This window comes from Eurosta solidaginis, chromosome 2 (genome assembly GCF_040869045.1).
Source record: "Eurosta solidaginis isolate ZX-2024a chromosome 2, ASM4086904v1, whole genome shotgun sequence".
In the NCBI taxonomy this organism is placed as follows: Eukaryota; Metazoa; Arthropoda; class Insecta; order Diptera; family Tephritidae; genus Eurosta; species Eurosta solidaginis.
This window is the reverse complement of record NC_090320.1, coordinates 133,994,241-134,015,212: the sequence shown is the minus strand read 5'-3', so window position 1 is coordinate 134,015,212 and position 20,972 is coordinate 133,994,241. Positions and strand designations below refer to the sequence as shown.

At 40.8% G+C, this 20,972-nt stretch overlaps 1 protein-coding gene across 7 annotated transcripts in view; it reads left to right on the top strand.

Annotated features, from left to right (window-relative positions):
* Positions 1-20,972, top strand: part of hgo (homogentisate 1,2-dioxygenase) — a 1,123,318-nt gene that overhangs the window by 1,011,590 nt on the left and 90,756 nt on the right. Inside the window, exon 9 of one of the 7 annotated variants that reach the window (XM_067766245.1) lies at positions 10,364-10,508. The exons of the other annotated variants lie outside the window; for them this stretch is intronic. Within the exon in view, the coding sequence (XP_067622346.1) occupies positions 10,364-10,508 (145 nt within the window). The remainder of the gene's footprint in view (positions 1-10,363; positions 10,509-20,972) is intronic. 7 annotated transcript variants of the gene reach the window in all.

Below are 20,972 nucleotides of genomic sequence, written 5' to 3'. Positions count from 1 at the left end.
TGTCAAACGCTTCACTTTTATGTTTCAACATATAAACAAAAGTTCTGCGACTAAAGTCGTCGACGAGTACTAAACAATAATTACTTCCACCAATGGAGCTGCATTCCATTTTGCCAGCTAAATCTGCATGTATTATCTCCAATAGACATGTCGCTCTCGATCCGTTCTTCAAAAAGGGCTTTCTTGCAAACTTGGCTTTACAGCAAGCAACACATGCTCCAGTATCGTTGTCAACAAATGAAACCCCATTTACACCACCATTTTTCATGACCCTTAAATCGTGCGAATTTAAATGGACAAGTATTCGATGCCACACATTCATCGAACCATCTACATTTATCGTAGCCTGTGCCATCTTTTACACCGCATCCAACTTATACAAGCCGCCAAATAATGACCCTGGCGCTAATAACTGCCCGCTCTTATCACGAACTGTGCAGGCGTCGGATGAAAAATTTGCGAAAATACCTTTTTCAGTTATTTTACTTACGGAAAGTAAATTTGTCGTCAAATTTGGCACATACAACACATCGTTTATCTCAACGAGCACATATGTACTCCTGCAACTTCAGTTTTAAGGTTAGCTATACCACTAAATGCAACTTCCATTAAACTGTTATTTGCCGCCCGTACATGGCAGGCGTAATCAGTTTGACCCATAATCCACTCTCTGTGCATAGTCATATGATTAGTAGCACCGGAATCAAAATACCAATCATTCGAATCAAACTTTCCATCTAGAAACACTGCACTAAAAGCTACATTTACTTGCTCTTGTTGTTTACTATTGTTTTTACTTTTGCTTTTACTGCTCGGGTTGTTTTCACCTGCCTTCCTAGTTTTTGTTGGACAATAAGCTGCAAAGTGACCTTTCTGCTACGAAAATGTCTTTTAGCCTTTACTAAAAGTGTCTTTTGATCAGCGTCAATAAACCAATCCAATTACCATGTTTCATCCCTTTTTTCATATTTGGTATAGAATTGTGGCATTTTTTCATTTTTCGTAATTTTCGATATCGAAAAAGTGGGCGTGGTCATAGTCAGATTTCGGCCATTATAACAAGATAAAGTGAGTTCAGATAAGCACGTGAACTAAGTTTAGTAAAGATATATCGATTTTTGCTCAAGTTATCGTGTTAACGGCCGAGCGGAAGGACAGACGGTCGACTGTGTATAAAAACTGGGCGTGACTTCAATGGATTTCGCCCATTTTCACAGAAAACAGTTATCGCCATAGAATCTATGTCCCTACCAAATTTCATAAGGATTGGTACATTTTTGTTCGATTTATGGCATTAAAAGTATTCTAGACAAATTAAATGAAAAAGGGCGGAACCACGCCGATTTTGAAATTTGTTTTTATTTTTGCATTTTGTTGCACGATATCATTACTGAAGTTGAATGTTGACATAATTTACTTATATACTGTAAGGATATTAAATTTTTTGTTAAAATTTGACTTTTAAAAAATTTTTTTTTAAGTGGGCGCGTCGTCATCTGATTTTGCTAATTTTTATTTAGCACACATATAGTAAAAGGGTAACATTCCTACCAAATTTCATCATGATATCTGCAACGACTGCCAAATTAAGACTCGCAAAACTTTTAAATTACTTACTTAATTGGCGCTTAACCGTCTAAACGGTTATGGCCGTTCAACAAGGCGCGCCAGTCGCTCCTTCGCTCCGCCAACCGGCGCCAATTGGTCACACCAAGGGAGTTTAAATCGTTTTCCACCTGGTCCTTCCAACGGAGTGGGGGCCGCCCTCTACCTCTGCTTCCATAGGCGGGTTCCGATAGAAACACTTTCTTGGCCGGAGCATCATCTTTCATTCGCATAACATGGCCTAGCCAGCGCAGCCGCTGCGTTTTAATTCGCTGGACTATTTTGATGTCTGCGTATAGCTCGTACAGCTCATCATTAAATCTTCTTCGGTACTAGCCATCGCCAACGCGTAGAGGTCCATAAATCTTTCGAAGAACTTTTCTCTCGAACACTCCCAAAGCCGCTTCATCTGCTGTTGTCATGGTCCATGCCTCTGCCCCATATAGCAGGACGGGTACGATAAGTGACTTGTAGAGTATGATTTTCGTTCGCCGAGAGAGGACTTTACTTTTCAATTGCCTACCTAGTCCAAAGTAGCATTTATTGGCAAGATTGATTCTTCGCTGGATTTCAGTGCTGATGTTGTTGCTAGTGTTGATGCTGGTTCCCAAATAAACGAAGTCTTTTACTATTTCGAAATTATGGCTGCCAACAGTAGCGTGGTTGCCAAGGCGCAAATGCGCTGACTCTTTGCTGGATGACAGCAGGTTCTTCGCTTTGTCCTCATTCACCATCAAACACATCTTTACCGCTTCTTTTTCCAGCTTGGAGTAAGCAGAACTAACAGCGCGGGTGTTTAAGCCGATGATATCAATGTCATCAGCATATGCCAGTAATTGCACGCTTTTATAGTATATTGTTCCAGTGCGGTTAAGTTCTGCAGCTAGTATAATTTTCTCCAGCATCAAATTAAAGAAATCGCACGATAGGGGGTCACCCTGTCTGAAACCTCGTTTAGTTTCGAACGGCTCGGAGAGGTCCTTCCCAATTCTGACTGAGCTGATGGTGTTGCTCAACGTCATTTTGCACAGCCGTATAAGTTTTGCGGGGAAACCAAATTCAGACATAGCGGCATATAGGCAGCTCCTTTTCGTGCTGTCGAAGGCGGCTTTAAAGTCGACGATGAGGTAATGTGTGTCGATTCTCTTTTCACGGGTTTTTTCCAAGATTTGACGCATTGTGAAAATCTGGTCGATGGTAGATTTACCAGGTCTGAAGCCGCACTGATAAGGTCCAATCAGCCGGTTCACGGTGGGCTTCAATCTTTCGCACAATACACTTGAAAGGACCTTATATGCGATATTAAGAAGGCTGATTCCACGATAGTTGGTGCATTTTGCAGTATCCCCCTTCTTGTGGACTGGGCAAAGAACACTTAGATTCCAACCGTCGGGCATGCTTTCGTCCGCCCATATTTTGCTAAGAAGCTGCTGCATGCGCCTTACCAACTCCTCGCCGCCGAACTTGAATAGCTCCGCAGGCAATCCATCAGCGCCCACGGCCTTGTTGTTTTTCAATTTGGTTATTGCTATTCTAACTTCGTCATAATCGGGCGGGGGGACATATATTCCATCATCATCGATTGCGGGATCGGGTTCTTCATCTCTGCGCGGTGAATTGCTGCCTCCATTTAGGAGAGCAGAGAAGTGTTCCCTCCATAATCTAAGCACTCTCTGGACATCAGTTACAAGGTCGCCGTTTTCATTCCTACAGGAGTTTGCCCCGGTCTTAAAACCTTCCGTCTGTCGCCGTATTTTTTGGTAGAATTTTCGGGCGTTATTCCTGGTGGCTAGCAGCTCAAGCTCCTCGCACTCACGCCTTTCTGCTTCTGCTTTCTGTAGGCAGCGTCTTTTCTTTCGGTTGCAACGCGGCATTCTTCATCATACCAGTTGTTTTTTCGTGGCCGCCGGTAACCAATTTTTTCCTCGGCGGCAGTATGAAGTGCTTTGGAGATATGCTCCCACTGCTCCTGTATTCCTTCAGGATGAGTTGTGCCCTCAGAGAGCAGGTGTGAGAGTCGAGTTGCGAAATCATTGGCAGTCTGATGTGATTGAAGCTTTTCGACGTCTAGCTTTCCTTGTGTTTTTTGTTCCTTGTTTTTAGCCGCGTTGAGGCGGGTGCGTATTTTGGCTGCAAGGAGATAATGGTCCGAATCGATGTTAGGTCCTCGGATCGTTCGCACATCTAATACACTGGAGGCATGCCGTCCGTCTATCACAACGTGATCGATCTGATTGCGAGTATTTCGATCAGGAGACAGCCATGTAGCTTGATGTATCTTTTTATGCATGAACCTCGTGCTTGGTATGACCATGTTTCGAGCACCGGCAAAGTCAATCAGCCTCAGTCCGTTAGGAGAAGTTTCATTGTGTAGGCTGAACTTTCTCACACCTGCTCTCTGAGGGCACAACTCATCCTGAAGGAATACAGGAGCAGTGTGAGCATATCTCCAAAGCACTTCATACTGCCGCCGAGGAAAAAATTGGTTACCGGCGGCCACGAAAAAACAACTGGTATGATGAAGAATGCCGCGTTGCAACCGAAAGAAAAGACGCTGCCTACTTACTTACTTACTTAATTGGCGCTTAACCGTCTAAACGGTTATGGCCGTCCAACAAGGCGCGCCAGTCGCTCCTTCGCTCCGCCAACCGGCGCCAATTGGTCACACCAAGGGAGTTTAAATCGTTTTCCACCTGGTCCTTCCAACGGAGTGGGGGCCGCCCTCTACCACTGCTTCCATAGGCGGGTTCCGATAGAAACACTTTCTTGGCCGGAACATCATCTTTCATTCGCATAACATGGCCTAGCCAGCGCAGCCGCTGCGTTTTAATTCGCTGGACTATGTTGATGTCTGCGTATAGCTCGTACAGCTCATCATTAAATCTTCTTCGGTACTCGCCATCGCCAACGCGTAGAGGTCCATAAATCTTTCGAAGAACTTTTCTCTCGAACACTCCCAAAGCCGCTTCATCTGCTGTTGTCATGGTCCATGCTTCTGCCCCATATAGCAGGACGGGTACGATAAGTGACTTGTAGAGTATGATTTTCGTTCGCCGAGAGAGGACTTTACTTTTCAATTGCCTACCTAGTCCGCTGCCTACAGGGCTACGTTAAAAGCGAGCGCGACAAGAGGAGTGTGTGAACGCTATCGTGAGTTGAAAAGGGAAGCGAGACGCCTTTTCACGAAGAAAAAAGCAGAAGCAGAAAGGCGTGAGTGCGAGGAGCTTGAGCTGCTAGCCACCAGGAATAACGCCCGAAAATTCTACCAAAAAATACGGCGACAGACGGAAGGTTTTAAGACCGGGGCAAACTCCTGTAGGAATAAAAACGGCGACCTTGTAACTGATGTCCAGAGAGTGCTTAGATTATGGAGGGAACACTTCTCTGCTCTCATAAATGGAGGCAGCAATTCACCGCGCAGAGATGAAGAACCCGATCCCGCAATCGATGATGATGGAATATATGTCCCCCCCGCCCGATTATGACGAAGTTAGAATAGCAATAACCAAATTGAAAAACAACAAGGCCGTGGGCGCTGATGGATTGCCTGCGGAGCTATTCAAGTTCGGCGGCGAGGAGTTGGTAAGGCGCATGCAGCAGCTTCTTAGCAAAATATGGGCGGACGAAAGCATGCCCGACAGTTGGAATCTAAGTGTTCTTTGCCCAGTCCACAAGAAGGGGGATACTGCCAAATGCACCAACTATCGTGGAATCAGCCTTCTTAATATCGCATATAAGGTCCTTTCAAGTGTATTGTGCGAAAGATTGAAGCCCACCGTGAACCGGCTGATTGGACCTTATCAGTGCGTCTTCAGACCTGGTAAATCTACCATCGTCCAGATTTTCACAATGCGCCAAATCTTGGAAAAAACCCGTGAAAAGAGAATCGACACACATCACCTCTTCGTCGACTTTAAAGCCGCCTTCGGCAGCACGAAAAGGAGCTGCCTATATGCCGCTATGTCTGAATTTGGTTTCCCCGCAAAACTTATACGGCTGTGCAAAATGACGTTGAGCAACACCATCAGCTCAGTCAGAATTGGGAAGGACCTCTCCGAGCCGTTCGAAACTAAACGAGGTTTCAGACAGGGTGACCCCCTATCGTGCGATTTCTTTAATTTGATGCTGGAGAAAATTATACTAGCTGCAGAACTTAACCGCACTGGAACAATATACTATAAAAGCGTGCAATTACTGGCATATGCTGATGACATTGATATCATCGGCTTAAACACCCGCGCTGTTAGTTCTGCTTACTCCAAGCTGGAAAAAGAAGCGGTAAAGATGTGTTTGATGGTGAATGAGGACAAAACGAAGAACCTGCTGTCATCCAGCAAAGAGTCAGCGCATTTGCGCCTTGGCAACCACGCTACTGTTGGCAGCCATAATTTCGAAATAGTAAAAGACTTCGTTTATTTGGGAACCAGCATCAACGCTAGCAACAACATCAGCACTGAAATCCAGCGAAGAATCAATCTTGCCAATAAATGCTACTTTGGACTAGGTAGGCAATTGAAAAGTAAAGTCCTCTCTCGGCGAACGAAAATCATACTCTACAAGTCACTTATCGTACCCGTCCTGCTATATGGGGCAGAAGCATGGACCATGACAACAGCAGATGAAGCGGCTTTGGGAGTGTTCGAGAGAAAAGTTCTTCGAAAGATTTATGGACCTCTACGCGTTGGCGATGGCGAGTACCGAAGAAGATTTAATGATGAGCTGTACGAGCTATACGCAGACATCAAAATAGTCCAGCGAATTAAAACGCAGCGGCTGCGCTGGCTAGGCCATGTTATGCGAATGAAAGATGATGCTCCGGCCAAGAAAGTGTTTCTATCGGAACCCGCCTATGGAAGCAGAGGTAGAGGGCGGCCCCCACTCCGTTGGAAGGATCAGGTGGAAAACGATTTAAACTCCCTTGGTGTGACCAATTGGCGCCGGTTGGCGGAGCGAAGGAGCGACTGGCGCGCCTTGTTGGACGGCCATAACCGTTTAGACGGTTAAGCGCCAATTAAGTAAGTAATTTAAAAGTTTTGCGAGTCTTAATTTGGCAGTCGTTGCAGATATCATGATGAAATTTGGAAGGAATGTTACCCTTTTACTATATGTGTGCTAAATAAAAATTAGCAAAATCAGATGACGACGCGCCCACTTAAAAAAAAAATTTTTTAAAAGTCAAATTTTAACAAAAAATTTAATATCCTTACAGTATATAAGTAAATTATGTCAACATTCAACTTCAGTAATGATATCATGCAACAAAATGCAAAAATAAAAACAAATTTCAAAATCGGCGTGGTTCCGCCCTTTTTCATTTAATTTGTCTAGAATACTTTTAATGCCATAAATCGAACAAAAATGTACCAATCCTTATGAAATTTGGTAGGGACATAGATTCTATGGCGATAACTGTTTTCTGTGAAAATGGGCGAAATCCATTGAAGTCACGCCCAGTTTTTATACACAGTCGACCGTCTGTCCTTCCGCTCGGCCGTTAACACGATAACTTGAGCAAAAATCGATATATCTTTACTAAACTTAGTTCACGTGCTTATCTGAACTCACTTTATCTTGTTATAATGGCCGAAATCTGACTATGACCACGCCCACTTTTTCGATATCGAAAATTACGAAAAATGAAAAAATGCCACAATTCTATACCAAAAATGAAAAAAGGGATGAAACATGGTAATTGGATTGGTTTATTGACGCTGATCAAAAGACACTTTTAGTAAAGGCTAAAAGACATTTTCGTAGCAGAAAGGTCACTTTGCAGCTTATTGTCCAACAAAAACTAGGAAGGCAGGTGAAAACAACCCGAGCAGTAAAAGCAAAAGTAAAAACAATAGTAAACAACAAGAGCAAGTAAATGTAGCTTTTAGTGCAGTGTTTCTAGATGGAAAGTTTGATTCGAATGATTGGTATTTTGATTCCGGTGCTACTAATCATATGACTATGCACAGAGAGTGGATTATGGGACAAACTGATTACGCGATGGCAGGTGTACGGGCGGCAAATAACAGTTTAATTGAAGTTGCATTTAGTGGTATAGCTAACCTTAAAACTGAAGTTGCAGGAGTACATATGTGCTCGTTGAGATAAACGATGTGTTGTATCTGCCAAATTTGACGACAAATTTACTTTCCGTAAGTAAAATAACTGAAAAAGGTATTTTCGCAAATTTTTCATCCGACGCCTGCACAGTTCGTGATAAGAGCGGGCAGTTATTAGCGCCAGGGTCATTATTTGGCGGCTTGTATAAGTTGGATGCGGTGTAAAAGATGGCACAGGCTACGATAAATGTATATGGTTCGATGAATGTGTGGCATCGAATACTTGTCCATTTAAATTCGCACGATTTAAGGGTCATGAAAAATGGTGGTGTAAATGGGGTTTCATTTGTTGACAACGATACTGGAGCATGTGTTGCTTGCTGTAAAGCCAAGTTTGCAAGAAAGCCCTTTTTGAAGAACGGATCGAGAGCGACATGTCTATTGGAGATAATACATGCAGATTTAGCTGGCAAAATGGAATGCAGCTCCATTGGTGGAAGTAATTATTGTTTAGTACTCGTCGACGACTTTAGTCGCAGAACTTTTGTTTATATGTTGAAACATAAAAGTGAAGCGTTTGACAAGTTTTGTTTATTTAAAACTGGTGGAACGGATGGAAAATAAAACTGGCAAAAAAACAAAAAAGTTTCGTAGTGACAACGGTACTGAATTTTGTTTTGGTAAATTTAAAACGTGCTTTGAAAAGGTTGGTATTGAGCACCAAACGTCTGTGCCCTACACACCGCAACTAAATGGTTTAGCGGAAAGAACCATTCGTACGTTTACTGAGAGAGCAAGGTGCATGCTTCAGGATGCTAATTTACATAAGCGTTATTGGGCCGAAGCTATGAATACCGCAGCTTATATAAAGAATCATACGTCAACTGCTGTTCTATCGGGTAAATCGCCAAAGGAGGTATTGGCTTGCGTGCAATGGTATTTATATCTACTTAATAAACGTTTGAAATTCGACACGAAATCAAAGGAATAGATATTTGTCAGGTATTGTGAAACACAGAAGGGATATCGATTGCTGGATAAGGAAACTAATCAAATAGTAGCAAGTAGAGACGTTAAATTTTTTGAACAAAATACAAGTTGCGAGTTTAATGCAGATAAGAAAACGTTTGAGTTTGCTCCGGATATTTTTGAAATCGATGAAAGTGTTGTTGGCGTGCAACATGACCAAAACAATGTTGCGAGAAATGTGAATGGCGTACGACATGGCCAAGGCAATGTCGTACAAAGTATATCCGAAAATAGTGTACCTGGCGTGCAACATGGTCAAAACAGTGTTGCAATCTGCGATAATCAACATTCTTCTGAGGAGGCTGAAGAGACGCACGAGACTGAAGATCCGCTTGAGGCTGAAGATATACTTGCCAATTCTTTAGAGTCGAGGTATGATGACGCAGATGATAGCACATTCTTTGACAACAGAGTCGAATGCAATGACAACAGTGATGTGCAAGCTATTCGGCGATCAGATAGAGACACAAGACAACCAACGTTCTTTGGAGATCCAGTTACACATTTGGCTGCAAACATCGAAGAAAGTCAAACATTTACATCAGTAAGTAATGAGCCTATTACAGTTAATGAGGCTCTTCATGGTGAATAAAAGTGCAGTGGGCTGCTGAAATGAAGGAGGAATATCGACCGCTAATCGATAATGGCACTTGGCAGCTAGAAAGTTTACCGAATGGTTATAAAGCGATTAACTGCAAATGGGTCTTTAAGCATAAGATGGACTGAAATGGTAACTTGTTTCGATATAAGGCGCACCTGTAGTGGAATTCACTAACTTTTTTAACGATATTTGCCATCGCTTTATTTGCGAATCGATAACTATAACGATTTCGTTATTCAGTAACTATTTTGTATCGATATTCGTTAATCGACGATCAGCTGTGTTGTTAAATAAACGGCAAGTGAATTGGCTGCGTTAAAAATCACGAAATTTACATTTCTAACAATTTTAGTTAAAAAAGAAAATAGGAGCTTTAATTAAATACCTTCAAACACGAAAAGCTGCTTCATTTATAAATCAAATGGCATTTGAGTATTCGGCGTACGTTTTATCACAAGATGAAGAGTTACTGAGGCCATCGCCAATGGACAGACGCCTTCTTAGAGAAGTAGATAACCCATTCCACCTGAATGCAACGGAGTTTCGAAAGCTGTACCGACTAACCCCAGACTTGGCTCATGATATTATTTCTCAACTTGATGGTCAAATAAGGGGTACTAGAATAACTGCGATATCAACAGAGAAACAGGAAAATCATGGAATTTCATATAATTTTCAATTGAACACTATTATAAAAATTTCAGGTTCTAACTGCTTTACGCTTCTTCGGAACTGGTTGTTATCAACGGCCCGTTGGAGAACAATGGGGCATATCAATGAGCCAGTTGTCTGTAAGCCGCTGTATACATCGAGTAACAAATGCTACAAACTTTACCAATGACACAAATAGAGCGGCAAGCTGCGAAAGAAATTTTTTCTGCGTCACCTGCACCATTTTTGGGAGGTACTATTAGGGCTATTGATTGCACTCATGTGTCGATCATGAGCCCCAGAAATCATGAAGAGGCATATGTAAATCACCATGGATACCATTCAATAAATGTACAAATGGTAAAAGCATTAATTCAAAGAAATGTATTGTACTTTTTTGATTATAATATATTTTTATATACAGATTTATGACCCCAACCTAAAGATATTGAATGTCAATGCTAAATTCCCAGGAGCAAGGCACGATGCATTTATCTGGAGCTCTTCTGCAGTACGGAGAGTGATGCAGAGAAATTTTGAAAATGGTAGCCGCAACATGTTTTTGATAGGTAAGTGTGTTTAATGCACTGAACTTTCCCAGAAAATAAAATCGCACACAAAACTACCTGCAGGTGACTCTGGATACCCTTTAGAACCCTGGCTGATGACACCTTTACCTAACCAACCAGAGGGGAGCCCAAAATTTCGGTACAATGAGGCATTGTGTAAAGCTTGAAACCCAGTCGAGAGACTTTTTGGTGTTCTCAAAGGAACATGGCGATGCCTATCACAGCAAAGGACTCTTTTGTATCATCCAGGATTTACTGGTAGAATAGTCAACGCATGCACAGTGTTGCATAACATCCGATTAAGTGAACCCATACACGAGCCTGACACTGAATACTTAGATCAAAGCCCAAGTGATAGCAATGTTAATCAAGGCGCACCCTCTTCGATAGCGAAACGTGTTCAAGACTGACTTATTGCTAATTACTATACTTAAGTACAGACTTAACAAACTTATAAATAAAAAAATCTACAGGAATGTAAAGCAAACATTTTGGCATTTTATTTTATATTTGGTCTACTTTGGTAGGGAAAACTTCCATCATACCGAACAGTCAAACTTAACAATATCATTTCAATAGAAACGAACTTCGTGCCCTTTAAAATTAAAATAAATATTTATTAGGTTTTAACACAGTTCAATTTTATACATAATATATTTTTTTGAATGTAAAAAATTCATTCATTCGTTTATATAGATCGATTTCTTTTGGAAATTATTTTACAATTTTAAAAAATAGCTACTTTGGTAGTAAAAACTTCGATTCGGTATCGTCAAACTTAAAAATATCACTATCAAACAATATCAATAACCCGCTAATCCCGGAGTTTGTATTAAAAAGTCCACCATTCGACTTAACTGCTCGGCTGTGGTACGGCTTCTCCTTTGATTGGTATTAATTGATGACGCCATTCTATTTTAATATGAGAAATTTGTTATGTCGAGAAATATGAAATTAATTCCGCATTTACTTACCTTTTGTTGATAACGCAAACTGTATCTCAAAACTTGCACAATAATAACTTTTAAAAGCAGTTAGTATACGGAATTTGTTTATTTTTGGCATTCCTTTTGTGCTTTTCGCATTTTTAGGTTTCGTTAAGCTGTGCTGCCACCTTTCTACTATTTTAAATGTCATTTATTGCGAGTCGTTAAAACTAAGTTAGTGAATAGTACAATCGATAAGGCAAGCGACAAAATCGTTAATTAAAATCTCGACAAATCGCATCGTTATAAGTTAGTGAATTCCACTACTGGTCGCAAAAGGCTTTGATCAGCGTGAACTACTGACGTACTGACTACGTGCATGCTTTTTCGCCAGTGGTTCGATATTCATCGATACGATTGCTTATGGCGATGTCTGTAAAATATGGGTGGAACATTGAACAAATGGATGTTGTGACGGCGTTTTTGCACGGTGATATGCATGAAACAATATACATGCGTCAACCTGAGGGCTTTGACGATGGAAGTTTACGTGTCTGCAAATTGAAATATGCCTTGTAAGGTCTTAAACAGGCCAGTAGACAATGGAACTCTACGGTGGTCATTGCAGTTTATTTAGATGACTTGTTGGTCTTTTTTAACAATACTGCTTGGAAGGATCAAATTAAATCCACTCTAAAGAGAAACTTTCTAATGACAGATTTGGGTAAAGCATCTAGCGTACTTGGAATTCGGATTGATTACGATTATAAGAAAGGTGTCCTTAATTTGGACCAAAAAAGTTATACCGAATCAGTCCTGCGCAAGTTTAAAATGTTTGATTGTGATCCGGTGAGAATACCAAGTGACCCAAATCAGAGGCTAACGACAGAAATGTCACCTACGACTGATGAAGAAATTGAAAAAATGCGATCAATTCCATATCAAGAGGCTATTGGAAGTATTATGTATCTGACACAGTGTACTCGACCAGACATTTCGTTTAGCATCACCAATTTGAGCCAATTTAATAAGAATCCCGGCATGGCACATTGGAAAGCAGTCAAGCGCCTTATGAGATATTTGAAAGCTACTTTGACTACCAAACTTACATATACCAAAGATGATAGCAATCTGCATGGGTATGCTGATTCTGATTGGGGCTCAAGTTTCAAAAACTTTAAGTCGTGCACTGGATATGTATTATTATGGCCAGGTGCAGCAGTAACATGGGCTAGCAAGAAGCAGCCAACAGTTGCTTTAAGTACATGTGAAGAGGAATATATAAGTTTATCGGCGGCAACACAAGAGGCATTGTGGCTTAGTCAACCAACACATGAAATAACTGATGATTGTATGCCATTTTTAGAGCTATACTGCGACAACAAAGGAGCTGTCAACTTGACAGATACGGTAGTATATAGTCCAGCAGTTAAACACATATCGATCCGACATCATTTTATCAAAGATTATGTCAAGAAAAATATAATAAAAAATCATATATGTAGTACTCCTATATTGCTACAAAAAGCTAGGTACATTCCCAAACATCAGAGTGCCGATATATTGCTGTTTAACCGTTTTTGTTTTTGTATTCAATAATCGAATGTACCTAAATTTTAATTTTTTCTTGTCACACTTATGCTGCTACAATCACAAAAATTTTATATGCTGTCTTGTTTTGGGATCGAATTCAAAACACATTGCGAGCATTTTCTATTAGCAATATAGGAGTATTACATATATGTAAAAAATATAAAATTCAATTCTGATGAAATGATTGCGGATTGTTTGACGAAAGCAGTGTCTATTGAAAAACATTTATTTTGCTCAAAGGGCATGGGTTTACAGCACTAAATTCTTTTTGAATTATATAACTGAATTTTATTTATATTAACTTTTTATTATCACAACAAGTGTTAAATGTTAACTCATTGATTAAGTGGGAGTGTTGAAAATAGAAATGAATTGTAACCTAAAGTAATCAATTGAGTAATAGATTAATTAACAATGGATAAACTGTGAATGATCTGTCGATAATCTACTTTCATATACATAATTTCCCATCTATGCTATGCAGGCGTCCACCTATAGAACTAAGGCCCACTCCCTTTTAAAATACTCATTAACACCTTTCGTTTTATACCCATATCGTACAAACAAATTCTGGAGTCACCCTTGGTCCACCTTTATGGAGATATCTCGAAAAGGCATCCACCTATAGAAATAAGGATCACTCCCTTTTAAAATGCTCATTACCACCTTTCATTTGATACCCATAACGTACAAAAACATTCTAGAGTCACCCCTGGTCCACCTTTATGGCGATATCCCGAAATGGCGTCAACCTATAGAACTATGGCCCACTCCCTTTTAAAATACTCTTTAATACCTTCCATTTGATACCCATGTCATACAAACACATTCCAGGGTTACCCTAGCTTTATTTTCCTACATGGTGATTTTCCCTTATTTTGTCTCCAAAGCTCTCAGCTGAGTATGTAATGTTTGGTTACATCCGAACTTACTTGTTGTTGTTAGTATTATCTGTTTTTTTTTACACGCGTATACGTTTACGCTTAAACTTTATATGGACTGCTAAGCGTCAAACTTTAAATACACCTCTGAAATTGCTGCGCATAAAATTAGTACTACTAATTTTTAATACGCATTATACTCAGATGTAACGGAAATATGTGCCTATGTTTCACCGCAACACTAATTCAATGTTTCACCTCTAAAAATGGTGTGTATCCACAATTCATCGCAACTTTTTCAGTTATATGTTATACACAGGCATACAACAGAGGGTTGTGTCTCCTCTTTTCGGTACACCCTGTGCTGTAGCTAGTTGTTTAACCAATGTCGCTAGATGGGTGTCCTAAGCGTTATTTTAGCGAGAATAAGCTTTATTTTGTACGCGCAAATGTAAACGTATAGGCGTTTAAAAAAAACATGGCTATTGTAGCATACTGGCCCTGAATGTAGATTATAACATTGGTTATGGACTCTGGTCTATTCTAGTTTGTTTTTTTTTAGTCATTTGTTTTAGAGGGACTCTATAATTTTTTAGTTTCGAGGATTGCCAAGAACCTCCCCAGGCCCTGAAGCCTAGCCATTGTTAATGGGTTGCTTTTGGCTATTCTTGTTGCTAGTAAACTCTCAGTTAAATTTTCAAAACTCCCCCTTTAAGGAATATTACATTTTTGGCGCCCAACGCGGGGCCAAGCCAGCTTTGTTGGTTAGAAATATTCTTGGGATGTTAACAATCTTTACTTAAACCATATTTTCATAAAACCTGACAACGACTTGTTTGGTCCAAATCCGATTACTAACTCACATGAAATAGTTCATTTTAACTTTAAAAGTCCTACATTGTTATCATTTATTTAGCTTGGCTGGATTTTAGAGTTCTTGGCGGTGATCCGATTATCTCGACCGCTATCCTTATAAGTCGTATGGGTAGGAAATTAGAATAACTTTATGTTGTATACAGTGAACACATAATAATGAGTGGGTTGGATTTTTCACTTAATTGACGGGTGCTCAATTGCAGTGACCACTTAATAAACGTTCTTACGTTTTTTTATTAAAATGTGCGTATATAGATATTTTTTATGAAGGATTCTAAGATACCTGTTTCTATACGGAGATCTTACCTCAATTGAAAATTTTGTATTAAGCCATATTCAGGATCTACAGTGCTTGGCGACTAAGCTAAGACCTGGCCGAATTATTAAAGGCTTTGAGAAATTTCGTGTTTACTTTTGAACTTTAGAATAAATAGCCCAATATAGTTTCCACTCTTAACCAAACCTGCAACGTTAATAGACATTTATACATACCTTACAAGTGTAACCACCTAAGCCAGATATGAGGAAACACTAGTTTGATATTTTTTGTTTTTTTTTTTTTTGTATTCAAGTTCTCCTTCTTTGATTTGTATTTGTAACCAAAATAAAAATTCCCATTACTAGGAGCGCAGATAATATTCCGCAATTGTCAGCTGTTACTAGCGAAGGATGTGTTTGTCCTGTTTGCCAACAGCCCATGACAAGTACCCAGGAATGCGTAATTTCTTTATGTAATCATATATTCCATAAAGAATGCATTGAGACATGGTTACAAGAGCAACATGAATGTCCATGCTGTCGACGACTATGTCACCCAAAAGACTGTTTGCCTATAACAATCACCGCTCAAACAAAAAACTTTGAAGGCCGAAAACAATACAGCTTTCGATGACGAGGAGGAGCTTTACGTAGAAATACCCCTAAAAGCAAATCTAGTCAAAGACCAAGCCCTTTAGCTTCACAGTCATGTTCGGAAAACGAAAACGTACACCCAGCTGTACCTTTAAATATGAATGCCCAAAATACGTCTATGCCTCTTATTCAGATGGGTCGGATGGATAGCCAGGAAAGAAATAACAACATCAACAACCAAGGACATGCTTCGAACGAGTTCGCAGCTGTTGATTATAATAGGGTAACTCAAATTGAGAATAGCATTACGCGAATGTTAGGAAACCTTTCGGTTGGTCGTCAACTAGAAAGCGGCTATCGCCATTCTAACAACAGTCCACGTCAAATAGATCTAAATGGCCAAAACATATAAAATTTTCGCCCAGATAAAACTATTATCATTATCCAAAATTGGAATGTTAAATATGATGGATCATCGGAGAGATTAACGGTGGATGAGTTTATTTACCGAATCCAATCCCTTACCCAAACACACTTGTGAATATATACACATATTACTAATTGGTAAAGCTCGGGATTGGTATTGGAGATACCATAAGCATAAGCATAAGTATCCAGGATTGTGCAGCTCTAAAATATCAATTTAAAGATTATCGTTCTAATTTCGACATACGTAAACAAATACGGAGTCGGAAACAAAAAAATGGAGAATCGTTTGAATCATTTTATGATGCGATTTGTGTCTTGTGTGATCGTCTCACGGTGCCTTTCGATGAAGACGAGTTCATCGAAATATTAGTAAGGAACCTTAAACCCGAAATCAGACACGAGTTGTTGTATGTCAATGTTCGTTCAGTAGCGCATTTGAGAAAATTGTGTCAAGTGCGAGAAAATTTATTAGCTGATAAGTCATATCGCCGGACTCAACAGATGCCAAACTTTCAGCCGCCAATTTCTAAATGAAATATTTCTGCAATCAACGATCTTCCACCTCAAGAAGACGATGCATAGGAGGAGGTGTCTACCAACATCGCCGCTGTTCAGAAAAATCTTACCACAAAATGTTGGAACTGTGGGGAGGAAGCCCACCATTGGCAAGATTGTATGGCTACCCGTACGATATTTTGTTATGGCTGTGGTAAACCAGACACGTATAAGCCACAGTGCAGTCAATGTACACCACGGCGTTTGGAAAACTCGTTGAGGGGTGCACTCCGAAGCAGCCGGATAGTAGTAGTTAAGCCAGGAAAAGTTCGTTTGTGTTTAGATGCAAATTAAATGAGGTTACGAAAAAAGATGCGTACCCGCTGCAAAGTATTGAAGGAATCTTTGCGAGATTACCGAAAGCCAACATTATCACCAGGCTCGATCTAAAAGATGCCTATTGGCAAATTGAACTAGAGGAAAAATCAAAGCCTTTGACAGCCTTTACGGTACCTGGACGGCCGCTGTACCAATTTGTGGTAATGCCGCTTGACCTTTGTAATGCGCCTTCAACGATGTGTAGATTTATGGATGAAATCATTAATCCAGAGCTTCGCCTTTGGTTATTCGGATATCTGGATGACCTTTGCGGTGTTTCGGGTCTTCGATTCTCACTTAGCAATTCTGATACGTATCGCTGAGCAATTTAGGAAAGCCAACCTTACCCTGAACATTAGTAAGAGCCAGTTTTGTGTTACAGAAATAAAATATCTTGGGTATGTTACTGGGCAAGGAGGTATCGCGACAGACCCCTCTAAAGTTGGCTCGATATTGTCATGGCCAGTTCCAGGCAAATTGAAACAAGTTCGTGGGTTTTTGGGGATATGCGGGTGGTATAGAAGTGTTTAAGCCGCCTCCTTCAGTAATTAGACGGCGGCGAAATCCTTATGCGTAGCCGTGCGTGTCGAGTGGAAAGGTGCCAAAGCGCATACACTACCATCGTCATCAATAATATATGGCAAACATCAGTCAAGTACTAACAACCAGCAACCGCGGACGCGCTCATTCTATATATATATTGTAACGAATTTACTTGCAAATCCTCTTATGTGCAATCCTCTGCTAAGTTCGGGTCACTAAACTGTTGAATAAATAACTCCAATTTGCAATTTGTAATAATGCAAAATCGCCTTTATTAAAGTACTTCACAATAACACTCAAACTGTGCAACGAATAGCTTGCTTAATAACCACACTGCTTGACAACTCAAATCAAACTGAATTCCAGCGCCTCTACAATTGTCGCCTTTTATACTCTTTGATTTCAACCTTCGCATCTGCTTGACTAATAGATTCTGGAAGCGCCTAATCTACTAGTCAAGCAGCTCTCAAACTTCTCAGCTGTAACTAAAATTGCACAATTTTATACATCTTCTAGGCGCTTCCAGAATCTACTAGTCCAGCAGCTCTCAAACTTCTCAGCTGTAACTACAATTGTACAATTTTATAGTTTTTCTCATTGCATACTTTCAGGAGTATCTCAGATATATGCATGTGTTTGTGCATTGACTCTCCGCTGCTCGTATACGTACATGGTACATATGTGTAGACGCAATTATTGTTTCGTTTATGTAGATACATAATGATTGATCTATGGATGTGAATTCACGTCACTGTTTATCATCGGCTTAGAGATAGCAGCACCCCTTAGTTTTGCTAAAATTCGTAACACTGCCCTCCACCTAAGTCTGATCGTCCCGATCGCCAAATGTACCACCCTTCTATTTCCTGATTTCCCAATTGCTTGTATGCGGTAGATGACATCACTGATCGTCTTCACAATTCAGTACGGGCCTTCGCAACTGCACCGATATTTGGATAGAACATCTTTCCGCCGGTGAGGGTTGTATAACAGTACCAAATCTCCCTCCCGGAAACCTTCCGAATTATTTTCCTTGTCGTACCTGTTTTTCATCTTACTACTCATTTTCCTGGATCGTTCCCTCGCACTCTGTTGCTTGGCCAATGAACTGCTTCGTAGAGCTGGCGCTTGACGGATTGGCTTCGCATACTCACGTTTCACAACAGTAGTGTGCTCCGGCTTGAAACTACCCTCGCATTCTTTCTCGGAAATTCGTTGCTTCGTTTTCCTGCGTCTTTTAGGTTTTGTCAATGCCAGTGTTTCTCTCGCAGGTACTTTTGATTTCGCTTTATTTGACCCATTCGATCCATCAACCTTTGCTCGATCTACTTTCCTTGACTTTCGTGGTCTCTGTCGAATCTCCTCCGCCAGAACTCGCTTACTGCTGAACCCTTTCTCCAACTTGAAGTTAAGTGGTATGTCCTGGTTCTTATAGCGCAAAATTTTTCTCCGCATATCGATCCTGATGTCATGGTCAACCAAGAAGTCCACTCCCAATATGACTTCATCAACGATATCCGCCACAACGAATTTGTGTAAAACCATGACCATGACAAAAACACCTTCTTTGCCCACCCTGGCGTTAAAGTCGCCAAGCACGACTTTTATATCATGACGGAGGCAGCGCTCGTATGTGCGTTCTAATTGTTCATAAAAAGTGTCTTTCACCTCATCGTCTTTCTCCTCTGTCGGCGCATGGGCGCAGATGAATGATATATTAAAAAATTTTGCTTTTATTCGAATAGCGGCGAGACGCTCGTCCACAGGCGTTAACGCCAGCACTTGGCGACAAAGTCTCTCTCCCACCACGAATCCGACGCCGAAACTGCGCTTATTCGCATGGCCACTCCAATATATGTCACAATTTTTGATCTTCTTTCTTCCTTGCTTCGTCCAACGCATTTCTTGGATGGCGGTGATGTCAGATTTTGCTTTGACGAGGACATCAACCAGCCGGGCATCTGCACCAATCCCATTCAGGGAGCGGACGTTCCAGGTGCATGCCCTCAATTCATTGTCCTTCAAACGTTTGCCATGGTCGTCGTCAATAGAGAGTGTATTTATCCGAGGCTTGTTGTTATATTTCATTGGAGTATGGTTTTACGTGGCGGGTCCCAAGCCCAGCGCACAACCCGCTCAGCGGGGGCGAAAATATTACTTGGCACGTTTATATAGCGAGCCGCCTGCTCCAAGACAGACACCCGCTTGCAGCCGCACCTAGAGGTATACAGACGCTGCCGATGAAATCTCCCCCGGCTAGCCCTTAAACCGATTATGTCAAAGTGGCCTAGCCAGGTTGTCGCCTTCTCACATTAGCTCACCGCTAAACGGGTGTTTAGCGGCTACCCAGAGGATACTTGGCCGCAAGCGACCGGCAGTAGTGAGCTGCTTGAACCGCATGCAAAAGAATCGCTCTGGCCATTCCCAGGTGAATGGCGGTCAGAAGGTTTCCCCACTTTCGTGGACTTCTACACACGGCCCCACCCTCCAACTTTAAATTACCTTCTTTTAAAAGTGGGCGGTGCCACGCCCATAAGGTCAACCCACGTACCGAGTTTATTCGCTTTATCCGTTGTTCAGGCACTAGAGACCTCAGTGGGTTAAAACAAACCAACGGAAGAATCATTCGATCAACATTTTTGTTATTGTCGTTTGCCCTTGAATATTAGGCAAATTGTTTTCGTAACAACAGCGCAAAACTGTTCCTTTCTGCCTTCATAGGTACGTGCAAAACATGCACATGGGTTTGTACATACATACACCATCACTCATCGTAGCTGCAGCAACAAAATATGTCACCAAATCACGCCATTTCTTCGTCTTCGCCACCCACACCGGTCATCATCGCTTTACATGTAACAGTTGCTATTGTCGTGACCGCAAAGACAATAACAACATGCAGTATCTTCGAAAAAGCTCACCTTGGTATACCACAGCATAACTTGAACTCCAATGAAATTATTGAAAAAGAAGAAAAGTCAGTTAATTAGCAATCATTATCGCGAAAACATCATCGTCGTCGCTGGTACACAAAGTTTCGTTGTACTTACAATCCGCTTACGAAATATAAAGTTTTATAACAAATTTAGTTTTGCAAAATATTAACATTACATAAACAATTTAGAAAATAAGAAAGTTGTAAGAAGTGAATTGAAAATTAATAAATTGAATTGAATATCCCAAAAGGGAGAGAAAAAAGCTTCTTTTCCTCACCATAAAGTCTGGTCCTTCGAGCCGGATGTCCGGCTCAAGAGACAACTCGTTTTCGCTACATTCGTGCGTCATTAAATTATAATTAAAATATAAATTCATTTAAAAACATGAGCGAATCGGGAGATGTTGAGGTGCAAATTCCTCAACACCGCGTCGAAGTTAGTCGCGACGTTCGCACAAAGATTTGTCAGCGAGATTCCATCGTGACGCGTTCATATGCCCTAAATGTCGAGTCCCATCAACTCAATAATTTAACTATCGCCCATTTGGAGGCAAAA